At 40.1% G+C, this 21,665-nt stretch overlaps 1 protein-coding gene and 1 pseudogene across 1 annotated transcript; both read left to right on the top strand.

Annotated features, from left to right (window-relative positions):
• The first annotated feature begins 17,891 nt into the window (after window positions 1–17,891).
• Window positions 17,892–19,134, top strand: LOC138600167 (N-acetyllactosaminide beta-1,3-N-acetylglucosaminyltransferase 3 pseudogene; annotated as a pseudogene).
• A 1,655-nt stretch (window positions 19,135–20,789) lies between these two features.
• Window positions 20,790–21,464, top strand: LOC138604033 (N-acetyllactosaminide beta-1,3-N-acetylglucosaminyltransferase 3-like). The gene is given in 1 exon segment (XM_069675851.1): window positions 20,790–21,464. A coding segment is annotated over 1 exon segment (675 nt).
• Window positions 21,465–21,665: the final 201 nt, after the last annotated feature.

The following is a 21,665-nucleotide window of genomic DNA, read 5'->3' as shown; positions in this document are numbered from 1 at the left end:
TAAAGTATTACAGATTATTACAGTTGTGGCACATCTGTGATCCAGACTGAAACAACATGATGTCGGTGCACAGTGCCTCGTAGGACCCAACCATCATGTCACATGACCTCTATCCTTACTGCAGGCCCAGCAACTTACAAGATAAGATCTAAGGTTTAATGCAAACACACCTGGTCCATGTGGACATACACACAGTTCACACTTCTGCTTCAGTTCTGAAACATGACAAGAAGTATTTCCTGCATATTAAAGTCTTCTGCTGGATTAACAAAAGAACTGCTTCTAATACAAACAGAGCAAATGCCACATTTCAGGTTGCTGCGGCGCTGTTTGCAGATGCAGCCTATAATATTCATACTAATCAAAGGGTTGAACTAGGCCTTTATAGCAGAAACACAAACAGTCCTTCTAAGAGGATGTACAGCAGTATTACCCTTAAATGTCAGGTCACTTACATGAACATCTGTGGTACATCGCCCCAGCCGTGACATGTGTGAAAATCTGGGTTGTTCTCTGCTCGTGCTGCGTCCTTGGTGCTGTGAATCTTGCTTGACACTGATCATGATAGTAGTCTGAGGGTTGTTTTTCCACATAAAGCTGAGTACTGATCTTAACTTGTCTTATAAGGTGGCCTTTGCGGCTTTTTTTTTGTTTTTATATTTCCCTTATCTGACCATTTCACCCATTGCAAGCTGGGAGACGGTGACTCGGTGTGGGAGGCAGCCTTCTGTCATTCTGACACAGTGGTCCCTCTTGATGAGCTCTTTCTACAAGAGCGTGGCCTCAGTGCCGGGGCTGCTCGTCTCCTAAAATATGCTGGCATGTGTCCTGCAGCTCTCCCTTAAAATGTCAAGGCTTCTTGTTGCTGGTGGAACCCTTCAAATGGCAACACTACATCGCCATGTCTGTTCGCAACACATTGGATTAAGGAAAAAGTATTTCTTGCCATGAAAGAGCTTTTAAAAATTTGGAGAATATTTGTAGAAATTTGTTTACTTAGCATTTTCCTGTCAAGAGTTTACACAATGGCCTTCATGCGCAACCCCGAGACTGCGCTGAATTTACAATGGAAAAAAACATTTGAGGTGTGTTGCCTTTTCGCGAGTTCATGTCTTTTTACAGGTTTTAATATCTTTGTTGTGAGCTGCCAAACATTCCTCTAACTCCACCCAGAGCCACATGACTTCCCATGAACCGCGTCCTCTTTGAAACACAGAAACTATTGAAAGGGATTTTTAGGGGGCTGAAAATAAGTAAATATTTTAAACCCGACAATGAAAAGAAAAAATACAAGTTTAAATGAAACAAAGAAATAAAACCCTCTCAGTGTCGTTTCAGAGCAGTAATACATTGGCACATTTTCAATAAGGGGAATAAAAGAGTACTTGAAAAAAATAAACAAATGCGTTCTTGAGAAATTAAAAACAGCAGAAAGAGTAAAAGTGCATGTTAACTCTCTCTGCCTTATGTTTCCTGTTGCTCTGTTCGCAACTGTCCAAGAAAGCCAAAAAGGATCCACTTAGTGTTTGGATGTTGCAGCACCAAAATCCCTCAACAAAGTAGTACATGTAGGCCACGGATCCCTCCTTTTGAATCATGTATACCTTGATTTTGTGGGGCAAACATCTCTGCCTGCAGCCTGAGAGATAAAGTGGTGGGACGCCCAGATCAGCCCATCAGGCCAGAAGGACAAGAACTAAGGTCCTTAGGGCGGCTCTTTAAAGACATAGTCATAGTCAAGTTCTCTGATTTGTTCTAGTTGGCAGCATCTAATGGCAATAAAAGATCATTGCTGGCGCATTCATCCCAGACAACCAGACGACCATGGTTGGCTCCCTTTGTCACGGTTGTAACTCTCGAGTTTCCTCGCTGACCGACGTTTCTATTTTAGACTGTTCGCCTTCATCTGAGCATCGAATTTGTTTCTTTTTTCTTTGGATTTTCACTTATTTTTGAAGTTGAATCTGTAGTCATCAATCTTTTACTGTTTACTCAAAACACTTGCAGAGACCGGAAAAGCAGCCGCTTAGCTCCGCCTACCCTCTCTGGCAGACCAACCACTGCTGGCTGATGGAAAACGCGTCACTAACTCTTGGCGCCGCTTGTGATTTTTTTTTTTTTCTCGAGTTATCACTTTAAGATGTTAAACAACAACAAGATGTTCTAATGAAGACACTTTTGAACTTGAAAAACACAATGTCTACCTGTAAGTTCTGCCCATAGACTGAATAAAAAGATGGACGACACAACAGCTAACGAACAGTGAAGCCAAAACATCTCTATCGCCTCCTGCTGACTGGCTGCAGTATAGGTCATAAAGCCCGCCTCCTCCATGGCTCCTGCAGCCAATCATTTCCGGATAAGCGTCCCAGAAGAGATCGGCGAGTGAAGCGGCCGTAGCCACTTCCGCTAACCCAAAACACACAATTCACTTACCGAAAAAACAGCAAGGATCCCGCCCATGTCCCACCTGTTAACATGGAGGAGGCGGGCTTCATGACCTATACTGCAGCCAGTCAGCAGGGGGCGCCCGAAATGTTTTGGCTTCACTTTTAGGGAGTTGTCATGTCGTCCATCTTTTCATACAATCATTGCTTCTGCCACATACATGAAAGTAAAAGAGACTAAAAATGTCTAATGGCAGAAAATAAACATCTCATAATGATCTGCTAAAGGTTTCCCTGTGAGGGCTTTTTAGCCCAAACTGGGAACCTTCAAGCTGTTTGTTTGTAACCTTGAATTATCACAGATTTCCCAGTTTTCAGCAGAAGAAGGTCTAATGTCTCAGCCTTGGCATTTTGCCTCGTAGAAACCTTGCTTTTTCTCCTCTGCTCTCCCACACATTCCCACCTTTATCTCTGCCTGCTTTCAGCTTGAGGGTGAGGGTAATATTAGGCCTCATATACTACTAGAAGAAGCAATAGTGACAGTAAGTTGTTATTGTGAATTCTTGCCAAATATTTGCACAGGGAAAGTACATTTTGCATGTTCTGTCACTGTGGAGGTTCGTGCCAGACTGAACACAAATGGAGCATTTTAATGTCACAAGCTTAAACAGTCAATTTCATTTAACACCACATACAAAACATCTCTCTCTCAAAGAGATTCCCTTCTTAAACAAGGCTACTATAGGGCGAGATGCAGGTGTTAAATGTTTCAGTCCGCATCCTTATCTGGGACATTTTTGTCTGGCTGTCATACATGGCCTTCATTTTTCTTCCTCCTGCTGGAACAATATTTATTCAAGTAGACAAATAAAGGCTTCCTCTAACAATAATTAGGGCTGTGTTTAAACTTTAAACTGTTAGTAAACACAGGCTTAAGCAAACTGAATGAATGAGAAGAGAAGAATAAACAGGAGGCAGCACGCATTACAGTATAAGTCTGCTGGAGCTGCTTTGATCTTAAAATCATTAAAACGTTTTTTGGACTGAATTAAAAATCAAGTTAGCATTTAAAAGCCGTTTATGTGCAGTTGTTTTTTTTTTCTTTTGCCAGATGGGACAGCTGAAAATTAACAGGAATGGGGAAGAGAGAGAACCGATGACATGCAACATGGCATACCTCTGTACATGGGGCACCTGGTCTATGGACTCAGCTAAACCAGCGCTCCCTAGGCCCAGTTTTTGGGGAGTTTTGGGGTTTTGTGTCACAGTAATCCCTCTAAAAGTCTAAAAATTAAAGCTGTTTTCTGTATCAAATTTATCTTAAGCAAATGTCAAAGTTTTCCAGAAGTTGTCCCTTGCCATATCAAATAGCGTTGCTGGTTTTGCAGTCAGAAATGTATGCGTTTCTTTTTAAGGTGCACAATATGTTTTGTAATGCATTATTCAATTTCAGTCTGTTCAACTTAAAGTAAAGCACACAAAACAGGTGAAAATGTATGAACATGTAATTATCTATTTTTACCTTTTGTAATACTGAGATCAGGGAAATCTAATGATCGAAAATTAGCTGAGAAAACTATTAGTGTCATACGACATTTCTCTGGTGCTAATTGATCACCTGCACATTCATCACTTTTTACCTACAGTTTACTGGAAACTTCCACTCTGCGGATTGACATTAAGTTGACCAACTGGATACAGATTTTGCTTGGTTGAATCTAAAGTCTACTAGTTGCGGGATGCCTCAGGGCCATTATAATTCGCTATTTCTAACCCCCCGATCCCACAGGATCCGTCTCTGGCGCGTTTCGTCTGCGCCGCGTTTCTGGTCTGTCAACGGCGCGAGCCCTCGCCCACAGAAAGCGTGCCTGGTCCGCAGCGCAGCGGAGCGCTGGCCCAAGCAGCTGGATTCGCGAGATCACAAGATCGCAGGAGAACTACATTATCGTGCGAGAATTGAGAAATTACGCGATAACATCAATGTTAGCAGAGCAACACACAAACTACAGTTCGGTTTGCACATCCGAGGTTGATTAACTTCTCATTTGGAAATCATTTCGTGATTTTTGTGCTTCTACCATGGCTGAGTACACTACTTTTTTGAGATTTCAGTGTGTTGATCTTAAAATAAGGAGTCTGTACCGGTCTGAACATGGTGTTTTATTTTGAAATGACCGGATGCTGTATGCTGCTTTCGTGTGTGACTTGTGTGTGACTTGTGAACGCGAGACGGTTCCTGTGGAATCGAAGACAAAGGAAGTGCTTGTATTCTTGTTAAATTGGGAAAGTCCTCATTTGACTGATCTAAGAAATAACTTAGGCAGAGCTGCAGTCAGTTGGAAAACAAATAAGAGCTAAAGGCAATAACAAATAAAACTTTTTGGGTATAATTTTTGACTGTGATGACTGAGTGTTGAAATGCTTATGAAAAAGAAAGGGACATGTATGTTAATGTTTGGGTGATGCTGAATCACTTTGACAAGTAGAACAGGACAAACCTGTTGGTATCTTGGCAAAGTACTGAAAGTCTCAGTTGAGAGCTGGTGGGTAAAGAGATTTCATGTTTCGATTTCGATGAAGAGAGTTGAGATCGATTAAAGCCTTTTTGAAGGACAAAACAATCGATTTCTTTAAAGCTCCTGTGAGGAACTTTTGGTTTGTGTTGATTTTGGCGCCCCCTGTGGACTCTTTGCTGTTTTTGTCCTGTACATGCTTAATGGTGGTTTTTAACAAAAAATCTCATCCTGCTCTCTTTAACGTAACGTATGCATCACTCACTTTAAATGTTTGCCCTGGAAAATGAAACCAGTGTAATTTCAGTCTGTTTCATAACCAGCGAAAAACTCCTCACAGGAGCTTTAAAGACCTCATCAGTCCATCTGACGTTCAAGAGGAATGTATTCACAAGTTCAGTCATAAGACCAAGTTTAGATTTGTTATGTACGTTGATTAGTCAATCGTTGTACCAATAGTATAGCTAGACATGTTTGTTGTAAAGCAGAGAAGTTTATGTTACATTACAGGTGCGGGCTCCTGATTGCACTTAATGTTCCAGCGTGGCATGGGTGCACCTGTGTGCCAGTCAAAACAGAGAATATAATCAGATTATTATTCTCATGCCTGTCTGCCACTGTGTCAATACTATCTTTAATCCATATTTGAGTTGTCAATACCTCTATCTTTTCCTCTTTCTTGAACGGATTTATCTGAACCAGAGGCTGCTCAAAAAATAAAATCCTTCACAGCAGACATAACTAACGTTCTGTCTCAGTCACAACTGTCTTTTAGTTGATGGTGATCTGTAGTGTGCTTTAACTGTGTATTGTATGTTTTCTGGACGACTAGAGAAACAAACAATAGAACATTAAAGAGGAGTAAATTGTTTATTTCTACATAAGAAGTAGATCATAATTAAACAACATGTTCTGAAATGAATTGGCTTCAAATCACAAATCAAATTCACAGCGTTTGGTATTAGATCCTGCCTCTGATCAAACATAATCATTCTTAAAGGGAAACCTTTTTAGCATTCACTTTTTAAATTGTTTATTATTTTCTTACGTTACAGACACCACAGTGAAAGTTTTCTCTGGAGCTCACGGACAGTGTGACTTCCCTTGTGCTCAGCCTCTAGTGGAAGAAAGAGGAACTGCATCATGACAAAACAGTATGTACAGTATGCATATCAATGGTTTGTACTGACTACTGCAGGAACAGGAAGTGATGCATGTGCGTATCATTTTGATTAAAGGAAGTGATAACCATAATGGTACAATATTGATAAAATAATCATATAAAATAATAATAATAAACTAAAACCTGAATACGATAGAAGTTAATGGCGTTTCATTGGTGTTGAGAGAAATGACTCTCACTCTTTCTGTCTCACTTTCTCTCTCTCTCTCTCACACACACACACACACACACACACACACACACACAACTTGTGAAACGGGTATTTCCAGTGAGTACAAGACACAGATTCTAAGCCTGTAATTTCTTGCTTAAATAAACTTTACTTTTCTTGTATAACGGTGTGCACTTTGTCGTTCTGAACTTTTTATTAGTTCCCTGAAAGCTTCGATATGGAACAAACTCTGATATAATTTACTTGTGTAAACACAGTGAGTTCACAAGCTGTAAGACAATATAAACAGATTTCTGTTTGTTATTCTGTTTTCTCTTATGAAAATCAAATCTTAAATATATTCTACAACTAAATCAGATTAAGATTTTATAAAACCTGTCAACATTTGTCAAAATGTATCAGTTTTAAAGCTTTTCCTCTTGGATATATTTTTTGTCAGACGAGGAATATCAGCTGATGAAGTAACCTAACCTAATTTCAAAATGATGTACCGAAGTCAAATGATTTTGCCTCAAAATTGAGTTGGAGTAGTTCCTGTGTGTTTTTATTCAAATTCATATTCTAGCTGGAAAATGCACTGCAAAAACTGCAGGTAAGTTCCCAGGATATATTTAGCAAACACCAGAGCCTATTAAACTCTAATGGACTGCAGAAGTACAACGTGCTCTGAAACAAAGGCGATGGCCCAGAAAATGTTCTAAATGTACCTGACTAGTTTCATCCACCACAACACTTGCTAAACAACTCATATGGTTTCGCCCCTATTTTAAATAACACTTAGAACCTTTGGTGTTAAGCGACACTAATTGGAGACTCCTCACAGAGGCAGAGCGTTAAGAGGGAGATAAGGACCCTGTAAATGTGCTGGGATTATAGTTAAATAAAAGCTAAATACAAATTTAAATATTTGTCCTGTGAAATGTAAACAAAGGCAGCGAGCAGGTAATCGCTTCGTCTGACACCTACCACCCCGCCAGCAGTTTGAGGCATGAAAAATAACTATATAGAAATAATCAATCTTGTCACTGATGGTCTGGTTTGATTTTGTAGCTCATAGAGAGTAATCACAATTAAATTCTGGTATGGACCTTTCTTTCTTTAAGACTAACTCTGGCTCACTATAAGTGAAGCAGAAAACTAAAGCCTTTATTTATTTATCACAATATAAAACGCAATATCACTTTCATAATAAGTAAGAGACTCATGGAAAATGTCTACAATGTAAACTTATTTACTGTTTTTAAAAAAGTTTATTTCACTTTCTGTCTGTCGTAATTTATTTATTTACATTTATCTGTTCACTATTGAGCTGTGAGAGTTACAGAGTTCTGGTTCGAGCTGAGTGGATGCACAGTTTGTTACAAAATAGAAGTTTAAATCTATGATCAAGACTTAAAGGTTTGTTTTGACAGTAACAGTTAGAGTTTGTTTTTTTATAAGGCTCCCCAGCAGGCAACTTCATTCCAGGTTTTCTACATTTGACAGACGTAAACAGACTGCAGGAAGGTCAGGAGTGTGCAGACAAATTTGCCAAACTCTGCAAAGGATTGGGTCGTGACCTTAAATGTAACCGTGGTGCTCCCGAGAAAGCAATACCTGTTTTTTTCCCCCTTTTAAAAAAATGTAGTCCTGGTGACAATTAAATGTAGTCATTTGTTTTTGTGTTTCTGTGCAGAATCTTGAGGTTGCTTTTACTGTAGCATTTGCGTAAGTCTTCCTACAATAGCCTTTTTTCTGGTGTCTTATTTATAGCTATCAGACACTCAAATTATCAAACCATCAAATTCATCTACTCAAACTAAAAAAAACAACTTCCTCCTCAATTAAGAATCTCTGCATGAGATTCCGCTGAAAATAATAATAATGCTCAGCCAGTTTCAGAAAAAGTAATTATGTGAGCTCAGCGATGTTTTTATTTAATGACTTTTTTAGTAGCAGGCAGGGACCAAGTAATCCTCCTTCAACCATTTTTCTACTTCAATTAACAATCTCTCCCAAAAGGATGCTTGGCTCCTCTAAGCACAAGTCAGAGTGACATTGAGAGTGCAACATCCACAATGAACGAGGTCACACTGCACCGCTGAGTAGGAAAGGCACTGCTTAGGTACTTTGCTTTTCTGCAGCAGCAACTTATATGGCAAATTATTTGTGTTTCATTCAACCACTGCTGAAATACAACGATAGAAAAAAAGATGCACCTCACGTGCACATTCCACACATTTACAGGAGCAGCTCTGAATTAAACCCAAAATATGAACTGACTCTCTAACACCTTTTATGTATCTTATTCTTCTGTGACATACATTCCCTAAACAGCTGTTCGCTATAGGTTAGCTACTATGTATTTCCACCACCTGGGCAGTGTATGCTAGCCTGAGTCAAACTAAACTACAGCACCATGTTCATGCTTCCATCGTAACCCCCCACCAACACTTTCAGGCCTTAAAAATAACTAGAAATAATCAATCTTGTTGCTGACGGTCTGCTTTGCTTTTGTACTGTAGGTCACACAGAGGCATCACAATTAATTTCAGTCTGCTTCATAACCAGCTCCTCCTCACAGGAGCTTTAAGTCACACTCCATGGATGCCTATTCCCTGATTGGGTATTCCCAGCTACAGTTACATTCTTGTAACTTAATGAGCCCTACAGTGGTTGCATTTATGTTGTAGTTTTTAGCACATTTCTGTAGAGGGAACATTACTGCCACCATTTTGGTTGACTATTATACTGTTGTGTTTTGTAAGGTTGTCATACTGTGGTGTTACGTTTGGTTTCAGGTCCAAACTGCACAATTTTTCTTCTTTTTCTAAATTTAAGTGGTTGAAAAAAATCAGAAATTTGGGTCGTGATTTGTCACTGAGGAGGCGGTGGTGGGTCCTAGGGCGAGACAAGTTGAGAAACACTGGCATAGAGGGACTGGCTGGGATGACAAGGAGCTCAGTCTTGGATAGGTTGAGCTGAAGGTGGCATTCTTTCATCCATTTAGAGATATCGCCAAGGCATGACGAGATCCGTGCTGAGGCTATAGTGTCGTGTGGTGGGAATGACAGGAAGAGCTGGGTATCGTCCTCATAGCAATGGTATGAGAAACCATGGGAGCGAATGATTGCACCAAGTGAGGTGGCATATATTGAAAAGAGGAGGGGACCGAGCACTGACCCTTGAGGCACCCCTGTGGATGAGATGTGGGGTTTGGAAACTTCTCCCTTCCAAGATACCCTAAAAGATCTCCCTGAGAGGTAGGACATGAACGAGAGGAGGGCAGATCCTGAGATACCAAGCTCAGAGAGAGTGGAGAGGGGGGTTTGGTGGTTCACTGTGTCAAAGGCTGCTGACAGTTCTAGCAGCAATAGAGCTGAGGACTGTCCAGCAGCTTTAGCCAGACGCAGTGATTCTGTTACCGACAGTAGTGCTGTTTTGAGTGGCCTAAAAGCCAGACTGATTTGGGTCCAACAGATTGGTCTTGGACAGGAAGTCAGATTCTTGAATAAAAACGTGTGCGCTCAAGTATCTTTGACAGAAAGGGTAGAAGTCAAACTGGTCTATAGCTTTCAACCTGGTTTGGGGTGAGCAGTGGGGTGACCTGAGCTTGCTTAAATGCAGTGGGGAACACACTGTGTACTGATAACATTTGCCTTATGTATTTTTGTCAATGTTGTCATTTTTTAATTTCATATGTATATATTTTTTTATTGTTCATTTGTTGCCCCTCTGATGTCATGTTGTGAACTTGATTTTTGTTGGGACTCCCTTGAAAACAGGATGGTACATCTCATGGGGTTTAAACTTGACTTAAAATTAAGGATGTGGTTTATCATTAGTATTGCATTATGCATTGAGGGTTAAAGCTCTCATGATTTTGAAAAGAAACTTGCTGATCAGGTAGAGTAGAGAGAAAACTTCCCGGTAATTACAGAACAGCTCCCTGGCAGAAAGGCCTGAAGACAAACATCTCCCTTTACCGGTTTTATCTCAGTATTCTCGATATGGACTGAAGAGGATACTGACAGAGAAGAGAACATTTCTAGAGAGTCAAAAGAAAGAATTACCAACAAGAAGCTGAGCAAGAGTCATACCAGGGCTAGCTTTTTGTGAATTTAACTGAAACTGTAGTGGTGCCACACTGCCAAAAATACCAATTTTGGATAATGAGGCTTTTGTGCCACCAACTGCATAAAAATATGTCAGCAGCTAACTGTAAGGCCTTGTAGGCAAACTTCTGTCAAGAGTCGGCAACTGTAACCTGTGTCTGTAGTTGTCCAATTGCACCACTGTGGTCAAATAAAAATCAATAGTATTATTATTACATTAGTATAAAGAGGATATATTTAACACTGGTTTTACTGTCAGCCAGTTTCAACGTGTTAAGATAATTAGATCTTTTTTGGGGGGGGCAATAATAAGACTTCATTTCATGTGAAACTTGGTTAAACAGCTATTCATCAACTTGCTGTTACAGTCCAAGAAGCCAAGACGAGGGGTCATTCTGGACTTCACTGAAAATAACCTGTCACACACAAGCAGCCAAATTTGGTTTTATTTGGACTGTTCTAAATTATTCTCCTTCTAAAGCAGCTTTATAATCTATTTTTATAATAAACTTGTATTTAATAACAATATGAAAATCACATGTGGAAAGAGTCACTTATAATCATGAACCTACTTATTTAGCTTCTTTAGCTGTCGTTAGCCGCCCTCATGGAACAGTCTTTGGCCACAGCAAAGCAATTAAAACCCACTGACACAGACACTAATTAGCTGGTGAACATTTTGAGACAGCTAGCAGTGTAAGAGCAAAGAGAATCAATCGTGGGCTTATATCCAGCAGGTGGTCACACTAGAGTGTTAATGACATAAACCTTATCCTAACAGGACAATGACATCATTGTAAGTTATTTTAGAATAATGAATGTGTCAATTGAAAACCTTTTGCGGCATCATACGGGCTGACCTTTTCCGCTTCACCTTTGTATGCCTTTGCCCTCATTATCCATCACATTTGTGTTTTCTTTTAACTCCCGTCTTTCTGTTTTGGGTTCATTTGAACATGTCCTGCGTGACCTCTGACCTCAGATGGAGGGATCCAATGAAAGAGGTGGGGGGAGATGATGCTGGTCTGTATTACACCTGCAATACAAGAATATCTTTATATCTATAATGTCTAAACAATTTCTCCATGTGTGGCTGTTAACAGTACTGTTAGGATGTTAATATGTTGGCAGCCTGAGGAGGGTGGGTGTTTTGAAGATCCTCCCAGCAGCATTATTTTATGCACTTTCTTTAATGATGCACGCACATGAAACATAACATGACACATGACATCTAAGTGTCCAGTCTACGACAATCTAAAATGCACCAAAACATACTGTTGCATTGGTTCGACATGATTCAGACATGAATTTAAGTTCTTATATTGACAACTTTCCAGTGTGCTACAAATGTGTGCCACAGTAAAGATCCGTTTGTTATAAGCATCCATTCAGGGGGACTCAGTACAGTGCAGGACATTTCACTAAAAAGCAGAGGTCGAAAGTAACTAATTACATTTACTCGCATTACTGTAATTGAGTAGTTTTTGTACTTTTTAAAATCTGTAATTTTACTTTCACTAAAGTAGGTTTTGTTTTAAGTATTGCACTACATTTTAAATCACATTCGTTACTGAGAATAAAAATGCAGGCCTAAATAAAAAGCGAAAGGGAAAAAATCACGCCCCTAAACAACTGCAGTGAATGATGGGCAGGAGAACAGACCACCTCTAAATCACAAGGAAGACCCCAAATGATTGCACCAAGTGAGGTGGTATATATTGAAAAGAGGAAGGGACCGAGCACTGACCCTTGAGGCACCCCTGTGGATAAGCTGTGGGGTTTGGACACATCTCCCTTCCAAGATACCCTAAAAGATCTCCCTGAGAGGTAGGACATGAACGAGAGGAGGGCAGATCCTGAGCTACCAAGCTCAGAGAGAGTGGAGAGGGGGGTTTGGTGGTTCACTGTGTCAAAGGCTGCTGACAGATCTAGCAGCAATAGAGCTGAGGACTGTCCAGCAGCTTTAATCAGACGCAGTGATTCTGTTACAGACAGTAGTGCCGTTTCTGTGGAGTGGCCCCTACACAGGAGAGACCCCCCACCCGCTGTTAAAAGTAGCTTTAACTTTAAGTATATTTTAGACAAGCTTCTTTTTACTTTTACTTGAGTACATTTTTATATTGGTAATTGTACTTGTACTTAAGTCAAATTTCATCAAAGTAATAGTACTTTCCACATCTGCTAAAAAGTGCAGCTCTTAAATCATGCAGTTGTGTCCATTGTAAAAGTCCTGGTGCTGAACATATTTCTCTGCACCACTTACTGTTTGTGGCTGTCACTGTACCTGTTTCTGTTTTGGGGCTGATCCAGACCCTGTGACTCACTGACTGACAGACTGTAAAACTGGCTAAACAGCTCCTATGACAAGTTGAAAATTGCAAAACACATTCATGAGCATAGTCATTTCGTTGACATTAAATTATCCTATAATTGGTATATAAACAAAAATATAAATGTGCTTGATAACTAATTGAGGAGTAACCAGTTTGATGATTTGTGTCTTAGTGGCCTGCTGGTGGAGACAGCTCCAGGGGGGACACATAGGCATCCTTTGTAAGACAGGGGATAACTTCCTTTAACTGGCTACTGTTATGGACCTAACTCCATTTAGCCTGCATCAGGGACATGTTTATCACCAAGCACTTAATATTTGCACTTCGATCCATTAAAAAAATGGATAGTTGAAATACCTGGTGCAAGAGTTGAAGGACATATCCTGATCAAATATAACTTTCAGATTCTTTACGGTGGTGCTCAACGCCAGGATGACGCCATATAGGGAAGTTATCATTAGAGAACATACAGTGTCTCTTTCTCTTAGGTGTTTGGTGCCCAGCACAATAACTTTGATTTAACAAGCAGAACAAATGTTCAGGTCTTAATGTTCTTGAGGCATGCTTCGAGTTTAGTTGACTGATTGGTTTCATTTGGCTTCAATGGTAACTGTGATGAAATTACCTGGAGTAAGCATATAAACGCTGATGAAAATCCGTCTGAGCACCGAACTTTGTACTACTAACTAAATGACAATTTATTGTTCTAGTCTCTGTATCAGGATGAGATAGTCAATTTTTTTCAAATGCACAGTAAGATCTAACAGGACATTTATAACTTTTATCAGTGTTTTTTAAGTGCTATAGTTCTATGGTGCTATGACACTATACCCTGACTGAAAATCCTCAAATAAACTGTGGTTATAAAGGAAATCACATAACTGCTGGGCCACTGCTTTCTGGAGGACAGAGAGTTTAGTTAAAACAGTAAGAAGGTTAATTAACTCTCAGAGAGAAGCGTCCCATAATGACATTGAAGCAATGCTAAGGCTATGATTATCAATTTCTACACTAGTATTCATAATTTCTGTGTTTCAGTTTACCTTCCTTTTTCGTCTTCTCAGGCAGCTTTGACTTTCAGGTTACCTCATGAAACATAACCTCCCTATGCAGTCTTCTATGCTGCTCATACATAAACAATTATAATCCTAAAGTGCTTATTATGGGCGTGCTTTCAGCCGAGGCTCAAGTTCCCCCTGATAGGCTGTACCCAGGGTACACCTGACTCAGAGGCTTCCTGAATGTCTCCTGCACCTAACGCAGTGTGCACAGACTGCTGACTGTCAGAGGGACTAATCAAGAGCTCGTGCAGATCTGCCGACATGTTCAGGTAATTTCTATTTAACAAAGGGGCTTATAAATGCTCAAGGTAACAGGAGCATGTATTTAGCATATTTAACATGTCAATTTAAAGTTACTTTAGTCATGAATTAATATGAGATCAATTTAGCTGGATTCCAGTCACGTAAAAGTTTATTTATGTAATAGCCTACATAAGATAAATAAATGTTAACATCTGAAAGCTAGTTTTATTCATATTAAAGATTCACATTTCTGGCTTTGATTAAGCCCAGGTGTGCAGAGTCTTTATATACCCTGAGTCTCCAGTGCCCTGGGCTGACTCATTATCTCGCCTTCAGAAGAAGTGAGAGGTTCTCCATGTGGCTTCTCTAGTTATCGGTGTATCTGCAAACACCAACTCAGAACTTTGTGTGTATTTGTGGTCAATTGCCTGTTTCCCAGGGAATAATTTGGGGTGCTGGAGAGTTTGTGTGACTCCAGCCTTTTGGGTTATCAAAGGCTTCCCGGGCAGCCTTTGCCTTTAGCTTCGAGTTTTCTGGGTCTCCTGGACAATTTTGGTTTTGAGTCAGCTGCTTGGCAACGGTGATTTAGTTAATCATTTTAGTGCTTTATTTCATTAAGGTAGCCTGTAGCGGCTCTATACAGTTTCGTTGTTTTTTTCCTCCCCTTTCCAATCTATCGCTACTGCGATTTTGTGGTTATCCCTCTGGGATAACTTTGAGACACCCCTGGGTCTGCACCTGCCCCCCTTTCCTGACAGTTTTGGCCTGAAGGAGGCTTCACAAATATATAGGTGTAAAATAAAGTTTTGGACCCTAATTGTAAAGTTGTAAAAGAAAAAAAAAGTAAATTGTATGATTATGATTATTTTAGTTTGATAGCAGAATATTTTATTTTCTTTCATAAAAGTAAACAACATGAACCTTCTCCCATGGCTTTGTAAATTAAAAATGTTATCAAACTTTTTTTTTAATGACACAATTTTCAATTAAATTTAAATACATTTTTTAAATCATTAAAACCACAAAAAAGTACAACTTTATCATATCTTTGTAAAAAACACAAAAGTCGTCAGACTGTCCACCAACTTCTTCTAGTGCTGATTATAAGTTAGCTTTACAGGCACTTCTAATATAGGGGTCTAATGATTGTGGATCCCTGCAATCATTTCCTCTGTGCTCTTCTATTTACATTCACTTCTTTGACTGAGATTCATCTCACTTTCAAACACACATAGACAAGTGAAAACAAAAGAGAGGCTTTACAACCTATAACTTCTGAATGCTACAAAACAGGCACTGTAGGTTTCACTCTTAAAGCTGACGTGAAATGATAATCCCTCATGCAGACCCAGGGCCATTTCAAATGTTGAGAATAATGATTATCCTGATGTTTGCCCTCAAAAGTTGAAAGATTCCTGATGGACCGATAGATAAGAATTATCCAGATTTGGAAATCCACTTTTTCTATCGAGGATCAGGTAATCTGTCTTACTTATATCCTGAAAACAGGATAGGATCAGACTAATCCAGACTACAGACTATTTGGCCCAGTTGTTCAAAGGTAATCAATTATATAATATAATACTCGAGTACTTGTTGACATCATTATTCGAGTAACGTTAGACTATTCGCGCGCCCTTGCATGTGTTACTTTCAGCTGAAGTAGTTTAACTCAGTTACATTCACCATGTCAGCCGTGACCAGAAAAGTGATGTCTGTTAGTACTTTGTCAAAAAAACAACAATAACGTGCTGTGTGCAAGATATGTTGTGTTAAACTTGTAGATAATAGAAATACTAGTTCGATGCTTAAAGCACAAGGAGAAGCCAGCGGAGACAGACAACAGACTCGCATCCCATCATTTGCTAGCCCTGTTTGCACATGTTGTTGTAATGATACCAGAGCGGAGAAGATTAGCCTGCTAATAACGAACATGGTGACTGGAGAGTGTTGTGGAAGGAGAAAGCTTCCGTGAGCTAATGCCGTTTGTTGACAGTCCTCTATCGCTGTGACATTTGACAACGAAATGTGTCAAACGCTCGTTTCCCGTAGGTTTGAGTGCGAGCTTCCAAGGTTGTCTGTCTCTATGTGTCAGCCCTGTGATGGACTAGCCATCAGTCCAGAGTGTACCCCGCCTCTCGCCCAATGACAGCTGGGATAGGCTCCAGCCCCATATATTTTCTGGAGTCATGACTGCATATAAAACGTTTGATGCTTGTCTTTCTGCTAAACCTTTTACATTCCTACTGACTAAGGCCATGTCAACACGGAGACGGGTTTAGGAGTAAACGCCAAAGTTTTTTGTCGTATGGTCGTTTCGTCCACACGGAACCGGCGTTTCAGGAGCCCGTATACGCTAATTTTTTAAACCGCCTCCCAGAGTGGATAAATCCCTAAACTCCACCCTGGCGTTTCCGTGTGTACAACCTATACGGATCTTTCTTGAATCGCGCCGCCTCCATACGTCGCGCATGAGCTAACCCCACCACCACCAACAACAACAACTATGGCGGACTACAGTGTCGCGCTCGTTCTGCAGAAGCTACTTAGCTTGATATCGCTATTACAGCAAAATCTTCTTCTCCTCGTCTACCACCGCCAGCAAGAAGAGGACATGGAGATATTTTGCGCCATCGTCTTCTGCTTGTGTTTCTTCTTTGTTGTTTCACTTATACGCATGCTCTATTTCTTCTTCTCCGGTTTGTTGTATTTGTGTGGCTGCGTTACAGCGCCATCCACAGGACGGTTGTATATATTACAGCGTTTCAGCGGTTTCGTGGGGACGCAAACATTTCCTGAGACGGCACCGTGTTTACGGAAAACTTTTTCAAAACGAAGTCGGCTCCGTCTCCGTGTGGATATGGCCTAACAGTCCAACGGCATCCTGTAACCCACAGCTCTCACTTCTCTTCTTACCTTTGTTTCAAAATGACTAAATACAACAAAGTCAACACAAGAAAGTCCAATCAATCTGGCACTCTCTGTAGTGTGTATTTAGAGTTCCTTCACCTGAAAAGAAAATTATCTGAGAGTCATCAAGAACAGTTGGTCTGTCCTCTACAGGGGCAGGTGCAAACAGGCTGCAACGGCCCCGACGATTTCCATTTGAGAGACATATTTTCCTAAGACATGATCCCGCATCTAAATCAGAGAGTACATTTTTGCATTTAGTCAGTAGTGCATGGCGAGCAATAATAAACTGTTAACCTGGGCGCCCCTACGGTCCTAAGCACTTCCGTTGTGACAGGATTAGCAGCGTTTTTCTTTTCCATATGTTTTCTGTGTGTGTTTTTGACTTTATCTTGTTTGTGTGTTTGCAGCGTGTTCGCTGTCGGTTCATTTGTTTATCTGTGAAGGTTCTCAGTCATCCAGGTCGTGGTAATTCTAAGCTTCATCCAAAAGGCAACTGGACTTGGTTGAAGTTCTTGAAGACGTTTCACCTCTCATCCTAAAGGCTTCTTCAGTTCTAAACAGACTGGTGGACGGAGCTAGAAATATAAGCCTCTGTGAAGGTTCTCAGTCATCCAGCTCATGGTAAAGTCTTATATTTCTAGTTTAGAACTGAAGAAGCCTTTCAGATGAGAAGTGAAACATCTTCAAGAACTTCAACTTTGGCCGTCTGAAGCCTGTTTCTCTTAATGGAAATCGCTTGGGCCGTATTGCCTTTGTCAGCCACCGTAGTCCTCACCAGAAACAAAGGCATCCATAGCAGTTGTAATCTTTAACAACTATCTGTAGTTGTTAAAGAATCTGTAACAGATTTGGCTCTAAGAATATTCATAAGCCATTTTTGAAGTCAATGCCAAATGGCTATATCACAAGATAAGATAAGATAATCCTTCATTGATCCCCAGATGTGAAATTTGGGTGTTACAGCATCATTGCAATGGGTGTAAATCTTGAGTATGATTAGGTTCGTTATCTTTAACCCTGAGCACTCTGATATTAGTCTTTGAAATATAATATGAGACTGATGAAGTTGTTAATGAAACTTTTCTGTTTTGTCACTACAGAGCTTTAGGGAGGAAAGTCATCAGAGCAAGGACCTTCCTGCTGCTGGGAGTCCTTCTCATGGCTGTGTGTCTCTGCAAAGACTTTATTGACCAGAAATCCAGTAATCCCTCCTTTCATACATCAAACATACAAATATCACCACTCACCCAAAAAACCTCCGATGTATTCTCCTGGCAAAGTTGTAAAAAAAACGTGTCTGCTAACAACATCACAAACTTCAACTCACTTCCTGGTCATATACAAGACTTTCTATACTATAAACACTGTCGATATTTTCCAATGTTACTGGATCTTCCTGACAAATGTGGTGGAGCTGAAAGATCCTCTGAAGTCTTCCTTCTGCTGGTCATCAAAAGCCTCCCAGAGAACCACGACCGCCGAGAAATACTGCGCAAAACCTGGGCCAAGGAGAGGTTACAGAACGGTGTTTGGATCAGACGGCTCTTTATCTCAGGAACGATGCATTCTGGTTTTAAGAAAAAAAGACTGGACAAAGTTGTTGAGCTGGAGCATCGTCAGTATAAAGACATTCTTCAATGGGACTTTAGTGACACGTTTAACAACCTCACCTTAAAGCAGATACTCTTCCTGGAATGGATGGACAGAAACTGTCCAAACGCTCGCTTCCTGTTTAACGGTGATGATGACGTTTTTGCCAACACAGACAATTTGGTCAAGTATCTCCAAAGCCTCAAGGACAATGATGGAAGGAAGCACCTCTTTACTGGTCATCTCATCTGGGGTGTGGGCCCCATCAGAGAGCAGTGGAGCAAGTACTTTGTTCCAGTTCAGGTGCAGGTGTCAGACTCGTACCCCCCTTACTGTAGTGGTGGGGGGTTCCTCTTATCTGGTTACACAGCTTTAGTCATATACAACATGTCCCAGTCCATTCCCCTTCTTCCCATTGATGATGTTTACATTGGAATGTGCCTGGCCAAAGCAGGACTTAGTCCTGAATCGCATATCGGTGTGAAGACAGCAGGACTGCACATTCCCTCCAGCCATGTAGACACATATGACCCTTGCTTCTATAAAGAAATTCTGCTGGTTCACAGATTTCTTTCAGCTGAAATGTATCTTATGTGGCACAGAATAAATGACCCCAATCTGAAATGTTTTGGCAATGCCAAATAGTTACTAATAGGTGATGACAGAAAGGGCTGGCACCAAGATACACCCACTATGTTAGGTAGACATGCGCAATCCAATCCAACAATGACAATTCTGCTAATAAAACTAAAATGTACAAAACTTCAACTGTCTGTGAATTTTCAAATAAACTTGGTTATCCATGATGTATTTAAATGAAGATACACTAACAAATATTTATTTGTGATATTACACTGTCAAATGATTTACACTTAGTTATTTCCTTCATCAATATGGTATTCAATATTTTTACATGGGAGCAAAAAAATTGACTAAGCCTGGGAAGAATGATGTCAATTTGTTAGACAATCAGTGTCTGTGCTGTTACACACACGTCCTGACAGAGCTGATGCTTCATGCAGTTGGCAAAGATAACGCTGCTTAATCTACTTTGTGTTGTAAATTGGAACAATACACCTGAATCTGTTGAACAAGAGGTTGTGATTTATCTGATTAGTCTCATGCAGGCCGACTGTGCCACAGTAAAACTAGGATTTGAAGGGTTGAGAAGTCAAAAAACACATGATGTTACTACCAGTGTAACTGTTCTGAAAAACGAACACGTACACTGTTCATGTAAGACACTGTTCAACAGTCAGTGAGTCTACTGAATGATGGTAACCAACAATGGTGCCTTGTTCAAATGTGCCAACAGGATCCTTAAATTACAGGTCAGATCCATCAGTTAATTACTAAAAAAATACTAACTGTCAAACAAAAAACACATCGAAAGATGTGATATTTGTTTGGTGATCCCTTCCCGGATACAGAAGGACACAAGGAGGATGTACATTTTCAATCTTAATCATATTTTGTTTTCCTGCTGTTGTTTGAATAATTCAGTTTTAAATATAAAATATTCAGTTTATGTTGTTTTTTTCATTCATTTGTTTTCTGTGTTTTGGTAATCAGCTTTGGTCGATAAGGACATAGTGGTGTAATTTTTTGAATTCATTAAACCTTGAAGCTTAACTGCAGAGAGTGACCATATCATTCATGCAGTAAGACATGTTTAGTATAGCCTTGATGTTGTAAGTTATAAGTAATTCTAAGCAGTTCAGATCGTGTCTTCACAATAATAAACCTGTTCTCAGAGCATCACATTTTCTCATGTGTAAAGATTTTTTGGTATATCATGCAAACGTTTTGAAACTTTCAATCAATCAATCAATCATATAGCGCCAACTCACAACAGTTGCACGACACTTTACATATAGAGCAGATCTAGACCAGACTCTTTGGAAAAACTGAACAAAGAGACTCAACATAAATTCACCATTAGCAAGCCCTTGGCAGCAGTAGCAAGTAAAAACTTTTAACATGCAGAAAGCTCAAGCATTCCAGATATGTTTTATGTTCTGTATGTTTTTTAAACTATCTTCCCAGACTAAAAGGGATTCTTCCAGTTTGGTGGAGCCCCACATCTTTTCAAGTTTTTGCAGTTCGTTTTAACAACTGTGATACATCACTTCACTTCACTGTCGTAAAAGAATATCACCTGCCAATCCTCATAAGCCTTAGTGCACCAGGTCAAATCGTCACCTTCTTTTAAATTAGGAAAAGAAAACAATAAAAATACATAAATGTATTTATCATTTATTTAAACTATACAAATTAGACAAGTCACAAAATAAATCTCAATGAGTTCTGGTTTTGAGAAGACAAGACTGGACAAAGTTGTTGAGCTGGAGCATCGTCAGTATAAAGACATTCTTCAATGGGACTTTAGTGACACGTTTTACAACCTCACCTTAAAGCAGATACTCTTCCTGGAATGGATGGACAGAAACTGTCCAAACGCTCGCTTCCTGTTTAACGGTGATGATGACGTTTTTGCCAACACAGACAATGTGGTCAAGTATCTCCAAAGCCTCAAGGACAATGATTGAAGGAAGCACCTCTTTACTGGTCATCTCATCTGGGGTGTGGGCCCCATCAGAGAGCAGTGGAGCAAGTACTTTGTTCCAGTTCAGGTGCAGGTGTCAGACTCGTACCCCCCTTACTGTGGTGGTGGGGGGTTCCTCTTATCTGGTTACACAGCTTTAGTCATATACAACATGTCCCAGTCCATTCCCCTTCTTCCCATTGATGATGTTTACATTGGAATGTGCCTGGCCAAAGCAGGACTTAGTCCTGAATCGCATATCGGTGTGAAGACAGCAGGACTGCACATTCCCTCCAGCCATGTAGACACATATGACCCTTGCTTCTATAAAGAAATTCCACTGGTTCACAGATTTCTTTCAGCTGAAATGTATCTTATGTGGCACAGAATAAATGACCCCAATCTGAAATGTTTTGGCAATGCCAAATAGTTACTAATAGGTGATGACAGAAAGGGCTGGCACCAAGATACACCCACTATGTTAGGTAGACATGCGCAATCCAATCCAACAATGACAATTCTGCTAATAAAACTAAAATGTACAAAACTTCAACTGTCTGTGAATTTTCAAATAAACTTGGTAAACCATGATGTATTTAAATGAAGATACACTAACAAATATTTCTTTGTG

The sequence above is a fragment of the Semicossyphus pulcher genome, unplaced genomic scaffold (assembly GCF_022749685.1).
Source record: "Semicossyphus pulcher isolate SPU_LCO1_2020_fin unplaced genomic scaffold, fSemPul1.0.p SCAF_10, whole genome shotgun sequence".
Taxonomy (NCBI): Eukaryota; Metazoa; Chordata; class Actinopteri; order Labriformes; family Labridae; genus Semicossyphus; species Semicossyphus pulcher.
The sequence above is the reverse complement of the archived record's forward strand: the minus strand, read 5'-3'. Positions and strand labels throughout refer to the sequence as shown.